We start from the raw sequence: 20,980 nt of genomic DNA, 5'->3' as shown, positions 1-20,980 counted from the left end.
GGGGGAGAGGAGCGGAGCACCGGCCGGCGCGTCGCTGGAGCAGGTAAGTGTCTGTTTTTTTAAAAGCCAGCAGCTACACTTTTTGTAGCTGCTGACTTTTAATAAACATACAAATTGGCTGGAACACCCCTTTAAGGACAAAATAAAATGTCAAGAAAGTTTGTGTAGAGGACGTAGTTGACAGTATACCGTACGGTGTAAAAATAAAATAAAAATGGATATATGTGTTTTAGTTAATATTCCTGTTGCACAATTTTAAGAGTTACCCCCCCCCCCCCCCTTCCACCCTCCAGATTCAGGTCGGAGTGGAGTTTGAAGCCAACACTCGTCTTCAGGAAACCACCTTCGCTTTCGGCTACCACCTCAACCTCCCCAAAGCCAACGTGGTCTTCAAAGGCTCGGTGGACAGTGCGTGGTGCGTGGGGGCGGTGCTCGAGAAAAGGCTGCCCCCTCTGCCCGTCACCCTGGCCCTCGGAGCGTTCATGAATCACTGGAAGAACAAATTTCACTGCGGCTTTACCATCATGGTGGGATGAAGAGGGCTGACGTCCATCGGGGGGGGGGGGGGCCCCTGAAATTTGCTGACTTCTGTACTGGTCACCCCCCCCCCCCCCTAAACCGACTTGCCGATCCTGCGCTGACCTCAGGGTGCGGATTTATGGCTTTTTTTTCTTTTGTAAAGTTTATTTATCAGTATTTCTAAGATGGACTCTTCTGATGGAAGGACCATTTGTAGAAATTCTCTTCTCACTCTCCTTTATGGACGAAGGTTGGAGTCGGTCCACCCGATAGTCTTCCTGTTATGGATGGAGGCCTCTAGCGTTGGGCATCTCTCGCGATTCCGTTGTGAAGATTTCTGCAGCTCCCAAGCTCCGCCCCATCTACTGCAGCCTCAAAAAAAAGCTAACCCAAGGAGTCTCACTCTTGTTGCTGCATTGTCCATCATGTTTGGTGAATGGAGGATCCAACAATGAAACCTCCTTGTAATGGCTACAGAAGGTGGAGAATTGTAAGGGGGTCCGTCTACTTAAAGCTGAAATCTTGGCGCATTTTTTTGGCTTTTTAAACCTCCCAGTGATGAGGGAATCCAACTGGGAAGGGAATCCCACTGGGAGAGCAGACTCCACCCATAATGACTTCAGGTGCTCCGTTGGGGCCCTACACCTGTTGGCGCACAGATCTCACCAATGCAGTCTGAGTTTTATAACCACATAACTCAGCGCTTTGGTACCTCACCCAAAATTGGATTTTCAGCGTTGAGTGGACTGACCTTCTTCAGAATTTTGTTCTTCTAGAATTCTGGACCCCATCACCCCAACCTGACCCCCCCCCCCTCCTGTTATGGATGGAGGCCTCTAGCGTTGGACATCTCTCGGGATTCCGTTGTGAAGACTTCTGCAGCTCCCAAGCTCCGCCCCATCTACTGCAGCCTCAAAAAAAAAGCTAACCCAAGGAGTCTCACTCTTGTTGCTGCATTGTCCATCATGTTTGGTGAATGGAGGATCCAACAATGAAACCTCCTTGTAATGGCTACAGAAGGTGGAGAATTGTATGGGGTCCGGCCACTTAAAGCTGAAATCTTGGCGCATTTTTTGGGCTTTTTAAACCTCCCAGTGATGAGGGAGTCCAACTGGGAGAGCGAACACCACCCATAATGACTTCAGGTGCTCCGTTGGGGCCCTACACCTGTTGGCGCACAGATCTCACCAATGCAGTCTGAGTTTTATAACCACATAACTCAGCGGTTTGGTACCTCGCCCAAAATTGGAATTTTAGCGTTGAGTAGACTGACCTTCTTCAGAATTTTGTCCTTCTAGAATTCTGGACCCCATCGTGACCCCCCCCCCCTCCTGTTATGGATGGAGGCCTCTAGCGTTGGACATCTCTCGGGATTCCGTTGTGAAGACTTCTGCAGCTCCCAAGCTCCGCCCCATCTACTGCAGCCTCAAAAAAAAAGCTAACCCAAGGAGTCTCACTCTTGTTGCTGCATTGTCCATCATGTTTGGTGAATGGAGGATCCAACAATGAAACCTCCTTGTAATGGCTACAGAAGGTGGAGAATTGTATGGGGTCCGGCCACTTAAAGCTGAAATCTTGGCGCATTTTTTGGGCTTTTTAAACCTCCCAGTGATGAGGGAGTCCAACTGGGAGAGCGAACACCACCCATAATGACTTCAGGTGCTCCGTTGGGGCCCTACACCTGTTGGCGCACAGATCTCACCAATGCAGTCTGAGTTTTATAACCACATAACTCAGCGGTTTGGTACCCTCGCCCAAAATTGGAATTTTAGCGTTGAGTAGACTGACCTTCTTCAGAATTTTGTCCTTCTAGAATTCTGGACCCCATCGTGACCCCCCCCCCCCCTCCTGTTATGGATGGAGGCCTCTAGCGTTGGACATCTCTCGGGATTCCGTTGTGAAGACTTCTGCAGCTCCCAAGCTCCGCCCCATCTACTGCAGCCTCAAAAAAAAAGCTAACCCAAGGAGTCTCACTCTTGTTGCTGCATTGTCCATCATGTTTGGTGAATGGAGGATCCAACAATGAAACCTCCTTGTAATGGCTACAGAAGGTGGAGAATTGTATGGGGTCCGGCCACTTAAAGCTGAAATCTTGGCGCATTTTTTGGGCTTTTTAAACCTCCCAGTGATGAGGGAGTCCAACTGGGAGAGCGAACACCACCCATAATGACTTCAGGTGCTCCGTTGGGGCCCTACACCTGTTGGCGCACAGATCTCACCAATGCAGTCTGAGTTTTATAACCACATAACTCAGCGGTTTGGTACCTCGCCCAAAATTGGAATTTTAGCGTTGAGTAGACTGACCTTCTTCAGAATTTTGTCCTTCTAGAATTCTGGACCCCATCGTGACCCCCCCCCCCTCCTGTTATGGATGGAGGCCTCTAGCGTTGGACATCTCTCGGGATTCCGTTGTGAAGACTTCTGCAGCTCCCAAGCTCCGCCCCATCTACTGCAGCCTCAAAAAAAAAGCTAACCCAAGGAGTCTCACTCTTGTTGCTGCATTGTCCATCATGTTTGGTGAATGGAGGATCCAACAATGAAAATTAAACCTCCTTGTAATGGCTACAGAAGGTGGAGAATTGTAAGGGGGTCCGTCCACTTAAAGCTGAAATCTTGGCGCATTTTTTGGGCTTTTTAAACCTCCCAGTGATGAGGGAATCCAACTGGGAAGGGAATCCCACTGGGAGAGCAGACTCCACCCATAATGACTTCAGGTGCTCCGTTGGGGCCCTACACCTGTTGGCGCACAGATCTCACCAATGCAGTCTGAGTTTTATAACCACATAACTCAGCGCTTTGGTACCTCGCCCAAAATTGGAATTTCAGCGTTGAGTGGACTGACCTTCTTCAGAATTTTGTCCTTCTAGAATTCTGGACCCCCATCACCCCAACCTGACCCCCCCCCCCCCCCCATCTCAAGAGGTAACTCCATCCAAAACTAAACAGAGGGCAAAACTGATGGCCTTGGGAAGGATTCCACCATCGTTTTGGTGGCTTTTAAGAGGTTGGAAATTGGCCATGCCGGCTTTATTTATTTATTTATATTTTTGTGAGGACTTTGCTGCCCCCAGGTGGTGGCAGGTGTGATGTAGTACAGGGAGCACAGCACTAATATAGGGTAAGGAAAACACACTTTTATGGTCTCAGGCCACCCCCCCCCCCAGTCTCAGGGCCTCGTCGTCCTCCATCTGTGTTTTACCGCCTTCCAATAACCCAACCTTGGACTCCATGATGATGATGCCGCCGCGGTGCTCGGCTTTGCCAACTTCCAGAGGACTTAAAAAAAAAAAATATTACTTCATCATTCCGTAGATATTAATACGTTTTGGCCAGTTGGAGGCGCAGTTCTTATTTATAAAGCAATTTCCCACACCCCCCCGTGTCTGCTTTTTTATTTTCTGTAAGACCGAATTTCAGATGAAAACAAGATAGTAATGATTGGCACGTTTAAAGATTAAAATATCAAAGTTTGCTTTCGGTGCAGTATTCAGCTTCAATCTAGAGATGCCCCTGCAGTACTTTTATTCTACCACTAGATGTCCTCAGTCTGATGGAACGCAAAATCCACCTTCAATAAAAAGATGTCCCTGCAGTACATTTATTTTGCCACTAGATGTCCTCAGTCTAATGTAAAGCAATACTCATCTTCAATAAAGGGATGCCCCTGCAGTACTTTTATTTCTTCTCCCCCCCCCCCCTCTTCTCTTTCTTCTTTCTCCCCCCCCCTCTTCTCTTTCTTCTCCCCCCCTTCTCTTTCTTTCTTTCTTTCTTTCTTTCTCCCCCCCTCTTCTCTCCTCTTTCTTTCCCCCTCTTTCTCTTCCCCCCCCCCTCTTCTCTTTCTCTTTCCCCCCCTCTTTCTCTTTCCCCCCCCCCTCTTCTCTTTCTTTCCCCCCCCTCTTCTCTTTCTTTCCCCCCCCCTTCTCTCCCCCCCCCCCTCTTCTCTTTCTTCCCCCCCCTCTTCTCTTTCTCTCCCCCCCCTCTTCTCTTTCTTTCCCCCCCCCTCTTCTCTTTCTTCCCCCCCCCTTCCCTTTCTCCCCCCCCCTCTTCTATTTCTTTCCCTTCTTCTCTTTCCCCCCCCCCTCTTCTCTTTCTTCCCCCCCCTCTTCTCTTTCTTTCCCCCCCCCCTCTTCTCTTTCTTTCCCCCCCCCCTCTTCTCTTTCTTTCCCCCCCCCTTCTCTTTCTTTCCCCCCCCCCTCTTCTCTTTCTTTCCCCCCCCCTTCTCTTTCTTTCCCCCCCCCCTTCTCTTTCTTCCCCCCCCCTCTTCTCTTTCTTTTCCCCCCCCTCTTCTCTTTCTTTTCCCCCCCCTCTTCTCTTCCTTTCCCCCCCCCCCCCTTCTCTTTCTTTCCCCCCCCCCCCTCTTCTCTTTCTTTTCCCCCCCTCTTCTCTTTCTTCCCCCCCCCCTCTCTTTCTTCCCCCCCCCTTCTCTTTCTTTCCCGCCCCCCTCTTCTCTTTCTTCCCCCCCCTCCCTTCTCTTTCTTCCCCCCCTCCCTTCTCTTTCTCCCCCCCTCCTTCTCTTTCTTCCCCCCCTCCCTTCTCTTTCTTTCCCCCCCCCCCTTCTCTTTCTTTCCCCCCCCCTCTTCTCTTTCTTTTCCCCCCCCCTCTTCTCTTTCTTTCCCCCCCCCCCCTCTTCTCTTTCTTTTCCCCCCCCCCTCTTCTCTTTCCCCCCTCTTCTCTTTCCCCCCTCTTCTCTTTCTTTCCCCCCCCCCCTTCTCTTTCTCCCCCCCCCCTCTTCTCTTTCTTTCCCCCCCCTTCTCTTTCTCCCCCCCCTCTTCTATTTTTTTCCCTTCTTCTCTTTCCCCCCCCCCTTCTCTTTCTTCTCTTTCTCCCCCCCCTCTTCTATTTTTTTTTTATTTATTTTTTTTGTTTTAATTCAATTTTATGCTGAAAATACCTGTACAGATTAGAAGAATGTGCTTTTCTTGTAGAGAAATTCTGCCGCTAGGTGTCCAGTTTAATGAAAATCAATATCCACCTTCAAGCCAGAGATGTCCCCCCCTGTAGTACATTTATTTTGCCACTAGATGTCAGTATGATGGAAATCAATATTCACCTTCAATAAATTGATGTCCCCTGCAGTACTTTTATTCTGCCACTAGATGTCCTCATTTTAATGGATAGCATTGATCCACTTCCTCCAAGTCATCCCGGACGAGCCCCCATCCTGTGACTGGACAGTGGAAGGAGAAGCAGCACAGTAATGAGCTCCTCTTTCTTTAATAGATAGCATTAATCTACTTCCTCCAAGTCATCCCGGACGAGCCCCCATCCTGTGACTGGACAGTGGAAGGAGAAGCAGCACAGTAATGAGCTCCTCTTTCTTTAATAGATAGCATTAATCTACTTCCTCCAAGTCATCCCGGACGAGCCCCCATCCTGTGACTGGACAGTGGAAGGAGAAGCAGCACAGTAATGAGCTCCTCTTTCTTTAATAGATAGCATTAATCTACTTCCTCCAAGTCATCCCGGACGAGCCCCCATCCTGTGACTGGACAGTGAAAGGAGAAGCAGCACAGCGATGAGCTCCTCTTTCTTTAATAGATAGCATTAATCCACTTCCTCTAAGGACATGCATGCTGGCAGAAGGAGAGGAGAGTGAAAGAAAGCAGAGCTCGTCGCTGTGCTGCTTCTCCTTTCACTGTCCAGTCACAGGTTGGGGGCTCGTCCGGGATGACTTGATTTAATAGATGCCATTAATCCACTTCCTCCAAGTCATCCCGGACGAGCCCCCATCCTGTGACTGGACAGTGAAAGGAGAAGCAGCACAGCGATGAGCTCCTCTTTCGTTAATAGATAGCATTAATCCACTTCCTCCAAGTCATCCCGGACGAGCCCCCATCCTGTGACTGGACAGTGAAAGGAGAAGCAGCACAGCGATGAGCTGCGCTTTCTTTAATAGATAGCATTAATCCACTTCTTCCAAGTCATCCCGGACGAGCCCCCATCCTGTGACTGGACAGTGAAAGGAGAAGCAGCACAGCGATGAGCTCCTCTTTCTTTAATAGCATTAATCCACTTCATCCTAGTCATCCTGGACGAGCCCCCAACCTGTGACTGGACAGTGAAAGAAGAAGCAGCACAGCGATGAGCTCCTCTTTCTTTAATAGATAGCATTAATCCACTTCCTCCTAGTCATCCCGGACGAGCCCCCATCCTGTGACTGGACAGTGAAAGGAGAAGTACCACAGCGATGAGCTCCTCTTTCTTTAATAGATAGCATTAATCCACTTCCTCCAAGTCATCCCGGACGAGCCCCCATCCTGTGACTGGACAGTGAAAGGAGAAGCAGCACAGCGATGAGCTCCTCTTTCTTTAATAGATAGCATTAATCCATTTCCTCCAAGTCATCCCGGACGAGCCCCCATCCTGTGACTGGACAGTGAAAGGAGAAGCAGCACAGCGATGAGCTCCTCTTTCTTTAATAGATGCCATTAATCCACTTCCTCCAAGTCATCCCGGACGAGCCCCCAACCTGTGACTGGACAGTGAAAGGAGAAGCAGCACAGCGATGAGCTCCTCTTTCTTTAATAGATGCCATTAATCCACTTCCTCCAAGTCATCCCGGACGAGCCCCCATCCTGTGACTGGACAGTGAAAGGAGAAGCAGCACAGCGATGAGCTCCTCTTTCTTTAATAGATAGCATTAATCCATTTCCTCCAAGTCATCCCGGACGAGCCCCCATCCTGTGACTGGACAGTGAAAGGAGAAGCAGCACAGCGATGAGCTCCTCTTTCTTTAATAGATGCCATTAATCCACTTCCTCCAAGTCATCCCGGACGAGCCCCCATCCTGTGACTGGACAGTGAAAGGAGAAGCACCACAGCGATGAGCTCCTCTTTCTTTAATAGATGCCATTAATCCACTTCCTCCAAGTCGTCCCGGACGAGCCCCCAACCTGTGACTGGACAGTGAAAGGAGAGGCAGCACAGCGATGAGCTCCTCTTTCTTTAATAGATAGCATTAATCCACTTCCTCCAAGTCATCCTGGACGAGCCCCCAACCTGTGACTGGACAGTGAAAGGAGAAGCAGCACAGCGATGAGCTCCTCTTTCTTTAATAGATAGCATTAATCCACTTCCTCCAAGTCATCCCGGACGAGCCCCCAACCTGTGACTGGACAGTGAAAGGAGAAGCAGCAAAGCGATGAGCTCCTCTTTCTTTAATAGATGGCATTAATCCACTTACTCTAAGGACATGCATGCTGGCAGAAGGAGAGGAGAGTGACAGAAAGCAGAGCTTGTCGCTGTGCTGCTTCTCCTTTCACTGTCTAGTCACAGGTTGGGGGCTCGTCCTGGAAGACTTTATTTAATAGATGCCATTAATCCACTTCCTCCAAGTCATCCCGGACGAGCCCCCATCCTGTGACTGGACAGTGGAAGGAGAAGCAGCACAGTGATGAGCTCCTCTTTCTTTAATATATGCCATTAATCCACTTCCTCCAAGTCATCCCGGACGAGCCCCCATCCTGTGACTGGACAGTGGAAGGAGAAGCAGCACAGTGATGAGCTCCTCTTTCTTTAATATATGCCATTAATCCACTTCCTCCAAGTCATCCCGGACGAGCCCCCATCCTGTGACTGGACAGTGAAAGGAGGAGCAGCACAGCGATGAGCTCCTCCTTTCTTTAATAGATAGAATTAATCCCCTTCTTCCAAGTCATCCCGGACGAGCCCCCATCCTGTGACTGGACAGTGAAAGGAGAAGCAGCACAGCGATGAGCTCCTCTTTCTTTAATAGATAGCATTAATCCACTTCCTCTAAGGACATGCATGCTGGCAGAAGGAGAGGAGAGTGACAGAAAGCAGAGCTTGTTGCTGTGCTGCTTCTCCTTTCACTGTCCAGTCACAGGTTGGGGGCTCGTCCGGGATGACTTGATTTAATAGATGCCATTAATCCACTTCCTCCAAGTCATCCCGGACGAGCCCCCATCCTGTGACTGGACAGTGAAAGGAGAAGCAGCACAGCGATGAGCTCCTCTTTCTTTAATAGATAGCATTAATCCACTTCCTCCAAGTCATCCCGGACGAGCCCCGAACCTGTGACTGGACAGTGAAAGGAGAAGCAGCACAGCGATGAGCTCCTCTTTCTTTAATAGATAGCATTAATCTACTTCCTCCAAGTCATCCCAGACGAGCCCCCAACCTGTAAATGGACAGTGAAAGGAGAAGCAGCACAGCGATGAGCTCCTCTTTCTTTGATAGCATTAATCCACTTCCTCCAAGTCATCCCGGACGAGCCCCCAAACTGTGACTGGAGAGTGAAAGGAGAAGCAGCACAGCGATGATCTCCTCTTTCTTTAATAGATGGCATTAATCCACTTCCTCCAATTCATCCCGGACGAGCCCCCATCCTGTGACTGGACAGTGAAAGGAGAAGCAGCACAGCGATGAGCTCCTCTTTCTTTAATAGATGGCATTAATCCACTTCCTCCAAGTCATCCCGGACGAGCCCCCATCCTGTGACTGGACAGTGAAAGGAGAAGCAGCACAGCGATGATCTCCTCTTTCTTTAATAGATAGCATTAATCCACTTCCTCCAAGTCATCCCGGACGAGCCCTCATCCTGTGACTGGACAGTGAAAGGAGAAGCAGCACAGCGATGATCTCCTCTTTCTTTAATAGATAGCATTAATCCACTTCCTCCAAGTCATCCCGGACGAGCCCCCAACCTGTCACTGGACAGTGAAAGGAGAAGCAGCACAGCGATGAGCTCCTCTTTCTGTCGATCTGCTCTCTCCTCCTACCAGCATGCATGTCCTTGGAGGAAGTGGATTAATGCTAAGTGCTGGTAAGAGATGAGAGAGCAGAGTGACAGAAAGAGGAGCTGAAATGTGACACTGTCAGAGCTGCAACGCATGAATCACCCCCTATAGGTTATATAAGGACACTTGTTGCTCTCCTTCTTCAATGCCTACTATCAGTGTAGATGTAGACCCCTCTCCTGCCAGCCTGATGTGACACTTCAGCTGGTGTGCCTGCGGGGGATGTGCAGCTTAGAAATATTATGTTTTTTTTTTATTATTATGTATTTATATTTTGTCCTTGGAATGGAGTATAAATAGCGCGGTGTGTGGGCGGTGTGATTGCACGCTAATCGCGGCTCGCTCTGAAGACGGAGGCGGCTCGCCAATAAGTGCCAGCCGGGAGCGCGGCTCTCTATTCAACAGCAGATTCGGAAGCTGTGCGCCGCTTCACACCCCCTCCCCCCCCGTGTCACCGGCACGCCTCCTACGCTGATTGAGCTCCGCCCACCACCAGGATATAGAGAGGAACAGAAAAGGACTTATTTCTTAAAGGGCCAGTCTGCACAAAAAAAGTCCAGCACAGGGATGGTGGGAACCCCTCATAATGGGCACAGCGGGTGTACAGACCCGGGAACTCAGCACAGGGATGGCGGGAACCCCTCATAATGGGCACAGCGGGTGTACAGACCCGGGAACTCAGCACAGGGATGGTGGGAACCCCTCATAATGGGCACAGCGGGTGTACAGACCCGGGAACTCAGCACAGGGATGGCGGGAACCCCTCATAATGGGCACAGCGGGTGTACAGACCCGGGAACTCAGCACAGGGATGGCGGGAACCCCTCATAATGGGCACAGCGGGTGTACAGACCCGGGAACTCAGCACAGGGATGGCGGGAACCCCTCATAATGGGCACAGCGGGTGTACAGACCCGGGAACTCAGCACAGGGATGGTGGAAACCCCTCATAATGGGGCACAGCGGGTGTACAGACCCGGGAACTCAGCACAGGGATGGTGGGGACTCCTCATAATGGGCACAGCGGGTGTACAGACCTGGGAACTCAGCACAGGGATGGTGGGAACCCCTCATAATGGGCACAGCGGGTGTACAGACCTGGGAACTCAGTACAGGGATGGTGGGAACCCCTCATAATGGGCACAGCGGGTGTACAGACCCAGGAACTCAGTACAGGGATGGTGGGGACTCCTCATAATGGGCACAGCAGGTGTACAGACCCGGGAACTCAGCACAGGGATGGTGGGAACCCCTCATAATGGGCACAGCAGGTGTACAGACCTGGGAACTCAGCACAGGGATGGTGAGAACCCCTCATAATGGGCACAGCAGGTGTACAGACCCGGGAACTCAGCACAGGGATGGTGAGAACCCCTCATAATGGGCACAGCGGGTGTACAGACCCAGGAACTCAGTACAGGGATGGTGGGGACTCAGACCCGGGAACTCAGCACAGGGATGGTGGGAACCCCTCATAATGGGCACAGCGGGGTGTACAGACCCGGGAACTCAGCACAGGGATGGTGGGAACCCCTGATAATGGGCACAGCGGGTGTACAGACCCGGGAACTCAGCACAGGGATGGTGGGAAACCCTCATAATGGGCACAGCGGGTGTACAGACCCCCGGGAACTCAGCACAGGGATGGTGGAAACCCCTCATAATGGGCACAGCGGGTGTACAGACCCGGGAACTCAGCACAGGGATGGTGGGAACCCCTCATAATGGGCACAGCAGGTGTACAGACCCGGGAACTCAGCACAGGGATGGTGGGAACCTCTCATAATGGGCACAGCGGGTGTACAGACCCGGGAACTCAGCACAGGGATGGTGAGAACCCCTCATAACACAGTTGGGAATTATGGCCGGGAGATCTTACTGCTGGAGCACCCAACCTACCTAACAAGGCTGACCTACAACTAAAGTATTGTTTCTAGGTGGACTGACCCTTTACTGCTCATTGTAGACCATTCACTGGTCCTAAAACATATTCGTCTTCCAGAAAGTCCATACAAGTCCTTCAAGTATTTATATCATTTTCTTCAAAAAGCTCACATTTCTTTGTCTAGATCTTCCAAACAGGACAACCAAACACACTGTAAGTATCTACATTGTGATCAAATGATGGGGAAGTAGTTCTCTAGTCCATATGAGAAGATGGCATAGTGGTCCTAATGCCAATAGGTCATGATGGCGTAGCTATCCTTCCTTCCAATGATGAGGTCATCCCTGTGAGATGCCACGGTGCTCCTCAGATCATTGACTTAAAATAGCGTAGTTGTCCTCATAATGCAAACATGGAGTAGTCATCCTCAAATCATTCTACTGATGAGGAGGTGGATCTCTAACCATCATTAGAAGTTGGCCTATAAATCATCAAATCAATATACATAGGAGGTGGTCCTGAAACCATCATGAGAAGTTGGCATAGTCATCCTCAAATCATTATACTGATGAGAAGTTGGCATAGTCATCCTCAAATCATTATACTGATGAGGAGGTGGTCCTCCTAACCATCATGAGAAGTTGGCATAGTCATCCCCAAATCATCATACTGATGAAGAGATGGTCCTCTAACCATCATGAGAAGTTGGCATAGTCATCATCATATCATTATACTGATGAGAAGTTGGCATAGTCATCCTCAAATCATTATACTGATGAGGAGGTGGTCCTCCTAACCGTCATGAGAAGTTGGCAACTTGGCATAGTCATCCTCCTCAAATCATACTGATGAGGAGATGGTCCTCTAACCATCATGAGAAGTTGGCATAGTCATCATCATATCATTATACTGATGAGAAGTTGGCATAGTCATCCTCAAATCATTATACTGATAGGGAGGTGGTCCTCTAACCATCATGAGAAGTTGGCATAGTCATTCTCAAATCAATATACTGATGAGGAGGTGGTCCTCTAACCATCATAGGAAGTTGGCATATTTATGCTCAAATGAATATACTGATGAGAAGGTGGTCCTCAAACCATCATAAGAAGTTGGCATAGTCATCATTAAATCAATATACATAGGAGGTGGTGCTGAAACCATCACGAGAAGTTGGCATAGTCCTCCTCAAATCATTATACTGATGAGGAGATGGTCCTTCAACCATCATGAGAAGTTGGCATAGTCATCATCATATTATCCTGATGAGAAGTTGGCATAGTCATCTTCACATCATTATAATGATGAGGAGATGGTCCTCTAACTATCATGAGAAGTTGGCATAGTCATCCCCAAATCATCATACTGATGAGGAGATGGTCCTCTAACCATCATGAGAAGTTGGCATAGTCATCATCATATCATTATACTGATGAGAAGTTGGCATAGTCATCCTCAAATCATTATACTGATGAGGAGGTGGTCCTCTAACCATCATGAGAAGTTGGCATAGTCATTCTCAAATTAATATACTGATGAGGAGGTGGGCCTCAATCCATCATGAGAAGTCGGCATATTCATCATCATATCATTATACTGATGAGAAATTGGCATAGTCATCCTCAAATCAATATACTGATGAGGAGGTGGTCCTCTAACCATCATGGGAAGTTGGCATATTTATGCTCAAATGAATATACTGATGAGAAGGTAGTCCTCAAACCATCATGAGCAGTTGGCATAGTCATCATCAAATCAATATACATAGGAGGTGGTCCTGAAACCATCATGAGAAGTTGGCATAGTCATCCTCAAATCATTGTACTGATGAGGAGATGGCCCTTCAACCATCATGAGAAGTTGGCATAGTCATCATCATATTATATTGATAAAAGATGGCATAGTCATCTTCACATCATTATAATGATGAGGAGGTGGTCCTCTAACCATCATGAGAAGTTGGCATAGTCCTCCTCAAATCAATATAACGATGAGGAGGTGGTCCTCCTAACCATCATGAGAAGTTGGCATAGTCATCTTCACATCATTATAATGATGAGGAGGTGGTCCTCTAACCATCATGAGAAGTTGGCATAGTCCTCCTCAAATCAATATAATGATGAGGAGGTGGTCCTCCTAACCATCATGAGAAGTTGGCATAGTCAACCTCAAATCATTATACTGATGAGAAGGTGGTCCTCTAACCATTATGGGAAATTGGCCTATCCATTGTCAAATCAATATACATAGGAGGTGGTCCTCAAGCCATTATGAGAAGTTGGCATAGTCATCCTCAATTCATTATACTGATGAGATGTTGGTGTCTTCCTTCTGAAATCATGTGACGATAGCAAAGTTGTCCTTTCAGAAAGTCCTCGATATCTTGTAGAACGTTCTCCGTTACTTTGGCATCTTTAAGGACCTTGTCCCTATTAGGTCAGTTTATTTTTCTGTCTCCCGTAACAGAAGTCCTTCCACAGTTATCAGTCATTGGGGAAAAGTGCATGGAATATGAACCAGGTTCCTGGTCCAACCAGTTTGTGTTGAACATCGGCCAGCATCCCGAAGAACATTGTTTTTTGTGCGTAAAGACCGAGCAAGCCCAAACATAACCGGGACGAGAAGCATCCAAGGATAACGCTTGGCAGCCAATGCCCCGTCACAGCTTGTGTTTCATCATTCCTGGCGGGCTATGTCCTTCAGCTGAAAATCTCCTTCATCAGCGGGGTCATAGCGTCAGACATTATGTTCTGAATGTGGATCATCTGCTTTGCATTCTCCTCATTTAAGGTGCGGAGTTCGGCCAACAAAGACAGAAGTTTGGCATAAAGGAACCTAATAAAAAAAAATGAAAATATGTTATGTTTCGATTGTTATAGCTTCACAAGATGTCAGAATCGGTCGTGAAAATAGAAGAACTGGAAAAAGGAATTAGGATTAGGGGTTAGGGTTAGGGTTTCCCCTTGAAGAATAAGGCTAGGACTCGGGAATTGGAACAGGGACCTCCCCCAGAGGTCAAAGGTCAGAAGGCGGGTTCCCAGAGGTTAAAGGTCACGAGGCGTGGCTGACCCACCCCCACCAAATTGTACCGCCTACCCCACTAAGTCGGGGAATGAACAAGTTGGGGAAAGTGCTAACCCTAACCCTCTTTTTTTGGATAGGTAAACATTTGATGTTTTTGAATCTGTCAAAAATCCTTGCACCAGCCCTGCATGTAAGCAAGTCCAAACTGGGAACTCAGCAATTCTGGCATCTTCTATAGGGAGAGGTACAATGAGGGCGTTTGTGGCAGTACTAGCATTGGACACCTTCCCATGCCTACCTACCAATTTGGACCATATCTGTGCAGCAATGGGTTACCTGCTGTCTGGCAGAGGGTGGTGATAGTCAATGTAGCATTTCAGCGTCAGAGCCGTCTTCTCATGGATCTCGTCGATGAGGTCATGTTCGATGACACCCGGGCGGTCTAATAGAGAAATGGTATGTTATACAGATTCTACAATAAAGAGTTGTGACAAGCTAAATACACAAAAGATTACAGTACAACACCAAGAAGTCGTCTAAAAGAGGGATAACCTCAAAATGAACGGAATTCCTGTAATCTGATCTGCATGCTGTCCTCTCTATATCCTAATATTCTCCATAGATTGCCTATACTCTCTTCCTTCCCCCACCTTATATTTATGTTACACTGTATCTCCTTTGTGGAAATAACAAGACAGGAATTCCCAGTGGTTAACTGGTGCGGAAAACCATGTAAAACTGTCTTAAAATGAAGACGTTCCTGACGACGTCCCTCATTGGATGGAACGCGTAGGGTGGAGCCTGGGATCTGACGTCACAATGGTATCATCCTCCACCGAACATCAACACACCGGCCTCTTACCGCAAGCAGTGGACCACTAGATTATAGATTCCAAAGTACTCGTATTTTGCATGTTAAAACGAGCATGTCATAAGGTAAAAACGATCAAATTTTTCCAACCAACAAGATGGTCGCGGTCAGCATTTTGCTGACCGCGGCCATCTTGTTGGTTGGAAAAATTTGATCGTTTTTACCTTATTATTATTATACAGGATTTATATAGCGCCAACAGTTTACGCAGCGCTTTACAACATCAGGGAAGACATTATAGTTACAATACAATTTAATACAGGAATGATCAGAGGGCCCTGCTCGTTAGAGCTCACAATCTAGAACCTTATGACATGCTCGTTTTAACATGCAAAATACGAGTACTTTGGAATCTATAATCTAGTGGTCCGCTGCTTGCGGTAAGAGGCCCGGTGTGTTGATGTTCGGTGGAGGATATCTTTATTCACCTTAAATTGTCTGATTTACACCCTGAATGGTTCTGAAAAGGAAATCTGTGATGGCTGGTTTTGTACTGGGGGGGGGGGGCTTTGAGATCTGTACTAAGGAAGGGGGAGCTGTACTGGAGGAAGGTATGTACTGGGGAGGGAAAGCTGTGCTTGGTGGTTCTGTACTGGGGGTCAGTACTAAAGAAGGGGGAAGCTGTACTGGTCGGGGAATATGTACTGGCAGGGGCTGTAGTGGTGGTCGGGAATCTGTACTACTGGGGAGATCCGTACTGGTGGCAGCTATACCGGTGGGGAAGATCTGTACTAAGGAGGGGGGGGGGAGCTGTACAGGAGGGAGATATGTACTTGGGAGTGGAACTTGTTCTGGGTGGTTCTGTACTGGGGGGGGGGTCTGTACTAAGGAGGGGCGCTGTACTGGAGGGGGGATATGTACTGGGGAGGGGAACTTGTTCTGGGTGGTTCTGTACTGGGGGGGTCTGTACTAAGGAAGGGGGCTGTACTGGAGGGGGATAGGTACTGGGGAGGGAAATGTGTGCTAGGTGGTTCTGTACTGGGGGGGGGGTACAAAGGAAGGGGGAGATGTACTGGAGGAGGATATGTACTGGCAGGGGCTGTAGTGGTGGTCGGGAATCTGTACTACTGATGAGATCCGTACTGGTGGCAGCTATACCGGTGGGGAAGATCTGTACTAAGGAAGGGGGGGAGCTGTACAGGAGGGAGATATGTACTGGGGGGGGGGGCTGTACTAAGGTAGGGGGGCTGTACTGGAGGGGGAAATCTGTGATTGGTGGTTCTGTACTGGGGGGTGGCATTTACTAGTGAGAAGGGGATCTCTACTGGGGGGGGGGGGGGCTATACTAGAGAAGAAGGCTGTACTGGAGGGGAATATGTACTGGGGAGGGAAATGTGTGCTGGGTGGTTCTATACTGGGGAAGGGGGATCTGTACTAAGGTAGGGGGGCTGTACTGGAGGGGGAAATCTGTGCTAGGTGGTTCTGTACTGGGGGGGTGGCATTTACTAGTGGGAAGGTGATCTCTACTGGGGGGGGCTGTACTAAGGAAGGGGGCGCTATACTGGAGGAGAGATATGTACTGGGTGGGAGGGAGCTGTACTGGGGGAGGGGGGCGGCATTTACTAGTAAGGGGGGATATGTAATGTAGGAATTAAGGAGGGAGTTCGTTTTTTTTTTTTTTGTACTCTGATACTGACCTATGCGTTATACTCTCCCGACCCCTGCACTCTGTGCCTTACAGACCCCTGCACTCTGTGCCTTACAGACCCCAGCACTCTGTGCCTTACAGACCCCTGCATTCTGTGCCTTACAGACCCCTGGTCAATTCTTACTTGGGGCACATAATTTTTGGGGTACAAGGACTGTGATATACGGGACTATATACACCTTCACTCATATTGTGTAGATCAGTAATAGGTGAGAAATTCTGGTTACCCGGAGAGAAGAGGGCCAGGGCTTGCATCAAGACGTATTCCGCCTCGTGAAGCTTCAACTTGCGAAACGTGACGTGGAATTTCAACAAAGGCTCCAAAAACATTCGTTGGAACCCGGCTGGATAGAAGGTTGGAAAAAAAATACAGATCAAGACGGGAAGACAGAATTTCTTCAATTAAAACCCACAGAGGCCCCCAACCCTTCCACACTCTATACAAAATTTAGGACAACTTTATTGAAGAGCCTTGATGCAAAGTTAGACCCCCCCCATCATCCAGGTACTCACAGAGGGCCCCATCTTCAATGCTGAATATAATCTTGCCACATTCCCATTGGCTGGTCTCCAGGTTGAAGACAGAGTTGAACTGGATCTGACTGACTTCCATGGTGGCCCCTTTCAGGAGAGAGATCTGGTCATCGATCGCCAAGGAGCTGGTGAACCAAAAATGGATGGGTGGTTATAGAGAACTGTCTCTAGTGAAATTATAAAAATCCTAGACCTCCCTCCCGAACCTTCCCCAAAAATAAGACCTACCCTGAAAATAAGACCTAGCGTTATGGTACATGCGGAACTAGACTGTTTTGGGGCTCTATCAGGTTACAAAATAAACGCGTCCAAATCAGAAGCGCTCCCGGTTAATATTCCCGACGGGGAGGTAGCTCACCTATAGGCCAACTTTCCATATAGTTGGAAGGTCTCCTCCCTGAGGTATTTGGGGATCCACATCACCCCAACATTTACTACCCTTTACCAGGAAAATCCCCCCCCTCTTCCGCTCTATCAGGGCCCTTCTCCTTCAGTGGAAGAAACACCACATCTCCCAACTGGGGAGGGTGGCGTCAGTAAAGATGACGATTCTCCCAAAAATACTGTGCCTGTTCCAAACCCCACCCATTCCCGTGCCCTACGCCCACCTGAAAAAAACTCCAGTCTGACCTACTCCGATATACTTGGAACTACAAACGCCATAGGATCCCTTGCTCGGTACTACTGGCAGCGCGCTCGGACAGGGGCTTGGCCTACCCGGACCTCGTTAAATATTATCAGGCAGCCCAGTTGAAGGCCATAGCCTCCTGGTTTACCTTGCGTTCATATAATAAACGGACAGAAATAGAAAAGCTATGGCTCGCCCCGGTACACCCAAACAATTTGCTGTGGAGGTAGACCCTGAACGCATGCTGGGCCCTATGACCCAACTTAGGCGGACGTGGCGCAAATTGATGGATTGACCTCCGACAGCTCCCTCCTGACCTCCTTTGCTTGCAATCCCAAGGTTCCAGATAGCCTTACCCATCGAATGTCTTCGCCATGGACTACACAGAACCTCTTTCACTTTGGGAACCTGGTGAACCCCCCTGACCCGTAAACTGCGCTCTTTTGCTGAGCTGCAGGCCAAGTATGATCTGCCGCGCCAGGAGTTCTATGGATATCTCCAGAGACGTCATTACGCTTTGACTATCGCACCAAACCTGCAATTTTCTCCCCCAACACCTTTCGAAAGGCTGATATTGGCAGGCTCCGCACAGAAGGGCTTAATCTCTGATATATATAAAATACTGAACGTGTGGCCCGTGGATACTGTGGGCAAACACGCCTATATGGTTAAATGGCAAAAGGCCCTTGGTGAGGAGATTTCTATGCAGGGCTGGACTTGGGCAAAAATTTGGCCCTGGACTTCATCCAGACTGGCCCACTTTGACAGGTCTCTCCCATGGCGGCCGGACAACTCCCGCACCCCCCCCCCCCCCGGCCACCCATGCCCCCTCTCCCCCTTCACTAGCCACTAGCTGTTCTACTTTATTATGGTGGCCGCCATGGGAGAGACCTGTCAAATTGGGCCAGTCTGGATGAAGTCCAGGGCCAAATTTTTGTCCCAGTCCAGCCCTGAGGGGGGTGGGGGGGTATAGAACAACCAGGATACAATTGTTCTGAAGGTCTTTTTATCATGTGTATGTGCCACGTGGACAAGCATTTATATTGTCCCCCTTGGTGCCATGAAGCCATGAAAGAGAAATCTTGTGCACTCATATATGGGCATCTTAGGGTTGATCAAAACATGAACTCACCGAAAAAGTGGGATATCCTTGGCAAACTTGATGACCTGCTGGATCATGTAGGTGCTGAGATCTGCAAAGTGGGGCAGTTCTTTCAAGTCTGTTGGGTCAACAACACCCTCCATCAGCTCCTGGTCTTCGGGGTACTGGTTCAAATGATGGGGGCTACAAGAAGGACTTGATACTGGCGAAGTCCCCCATCTGGCTTTTACCACTTGTGGTTGTAACTGCAAGTACAAAGAAGTATGGAGGCAAGTGAGCTAGAACAGGGGCAAGAGAGCTAGAACAGGGGCAAGAGAACTAGAACAGGGGCAAGAGAGCTAGAACAGGGGCAAGAGAACTAGAACAGGGGCAAGAGAACTAGAACAGGGGCAAGAGAGCTAGAACAGGGGCAAGAGAACTAGAACAGGGGCAAGAGAGCTAGAACAGGGGCAAGAGAACTAGAACAGGGGCAAGAGAGCTAGAACAGGGGCAAGAGAGCTAGAACCGGGGCAAGATAGCTAGAACAGGGGCAAGAGAACTAGAACAGGGGCAAGAGAGCTGCCATCAATCCCTTCATTACATTTTCAAAACAGTCCATGAATGGTCCAATAGTGTAGGCCAGTGATGGTGAACCTTGGCACCCCAACGGTGTTGCCAACCGTCCGTATTTTTACGGACAGTTCGTTAAAACGGGCACTTTTTCCCCCTGTTCATAAATGTTCGTAGTTACGGGAATGTGCCAGTAAAAATAGCCAAGATCGGTTCGGCTTGGAACTGCGCATGGAGATTGGAGGCAGGGGGTGATGGTGGCTGCGGTGGCACAGCAGAGGGGGATGGAGGCAGGGGGCAATGGAGGCAGGGGGAGATTGGAGGCAGGGGCTGTTAGTGGCAGGGGGTGATTGGAGGCAGGGGGTGTTGGTGGCACCGCAGAGAGTGGGGGATGGAGACAGGGGTTGTTGGTGGCACCGCAGAGGGGGATGGAGGCAGGGGGTGATTGAGGCAGGGGGTGTTGGTGGCACCCCAGAGGGGGATGTTGGCACCGCAGAGGGTGGGGGATGGAGACAGGGGTTGTTGGTGGCACCGCAGAGGGGGATGGAGGCAGGGGGGTGATTGGAGGCAGGGGGCCTGGGGGAGATTGGAGGCAGAGGGAGATTGTGGCACCGCAGAGGGGGGTGAAGGCAGGGGGTGTTGGTGACAGAGGGGGTTGGAGGCAGGGGGTAAATAATTTGCCCTTATTATATCGAAAATAAGAAAAATATATTTTTTACCTTACTATCTACCTTAAATCACATTGCTATTTGCCCGGCGTACTTGTTTGTAACCTAAATACTGAAATTTGCACCTAAAAATGTAATTTAGTAACTTTTGTGAAATGCCAGTAAAAACATGGCTGCGCCAGTAAATTTCGGGTGTCGTGCCAGTAAATTGCAATCTGGTAGGTTGGCAACACTGCACCCTAGATGTTTGGGAAATACAATTCCCATGATGCTCATGCAGTGTAGTTCAGTATCATGGGAAATGTAGTTCCAAAAGATCTGTGGTGCCAAGGTTCTCCATCACTGGTGTAGGTGAAGGCCTGACCCAGTCTGGCTGCGTGGGCTTCCCTTGGGGGTGCGAAAGTGTGAGCCCGTCCACCACATAACCCGGCGTCCTTTATATTCTCATTGCTAAATAGTCATTCAGTCTGGGTTCCTGTGAACTGCAATCCCTGTTCCTGAGTTTGCTTCTGAACTTCGTTACTGACCCAACTTCTGTCTGACCTGCTTTTGGCTTTCCCTTTTCTGCCTATGATTACCGACCACCTATATTACTACCATCAGCCTGGACCTTCGACCAAGATCCCGCTCACCAACTTCTTCACATAATGCCGACCTCTGCTTTCTCCCAACCTCAATTTTTATTCTGATTTGTTGCCTTGCTACTTGACTGTTACTGACCCCGGCCTGTGACCTGACTCTAAACTTGGTTCTTCCTTTGTGTATAACCAGATTTCTATACCTTCCCATACCA

General features: G+C 49.1%; 1 protein-coding gene across 2 annotated transcripts in view; it reads right to left on the bottom strand.

The window, feature by feature from the left end:
• Positions 1 to 13,479: 13,479 nt before the first annotated feature.
• LOC120920952 (nuclear receptor subfamily 1 group I member 3-like) overlaps positions 13,480 to 20,980 on the bottom strand; it is a 57,496-nt gene continuing 49,995 nt past the window's right edge. For both annotated transcript variants that reach the window (XM_040333414.1, XM_040333415.1), the window contains exons 5-9: positions 19,001 to 19,215; positions 17,220 to 17,365; positions 16,934 to 17,050; positions 14,524 to 14,629; positions 13,480 to 13,998 (exon numbers count right to left, since the gene is read on the bottom strand). In XM_040333414.1, the coding sequence (XP_040189348.1) occupies positions 13,863 to 13,998; positions 14,524 to 14,629; positions 16,934 to 17,050; positions 17,220 to 17,365; positions 19,001 to 19,215 (720 nt within the window). In that variant the 3' untranslated portion in view covers positions 13,480 to 13,862. The remainder of the gene's footprint in view (positions 13,999 to 14,523; positions 14,630 to 16,933; positions 17,051 to 17,219; positions 17,366 to 19,000; positions 19,216 to 20,980) is intronic.

Source organism: Rana temporaria, chromosome 13 (genome assembly GCF_905171775.1).
Source record: "Rana temporaria chromosome 13, aRanTem1.1, whole genome shotgun sequence".
NCBI lineage: Eukaryota > Metazoa > Chordata > Amphibia > Anura > Ranidae > Rana > Rana temporaria.
The sequence above is the reverse complement of the archived record's forward strand: the minus strand, read 5'-3'. Positions and strand labels throughout refer to the sequence as shown.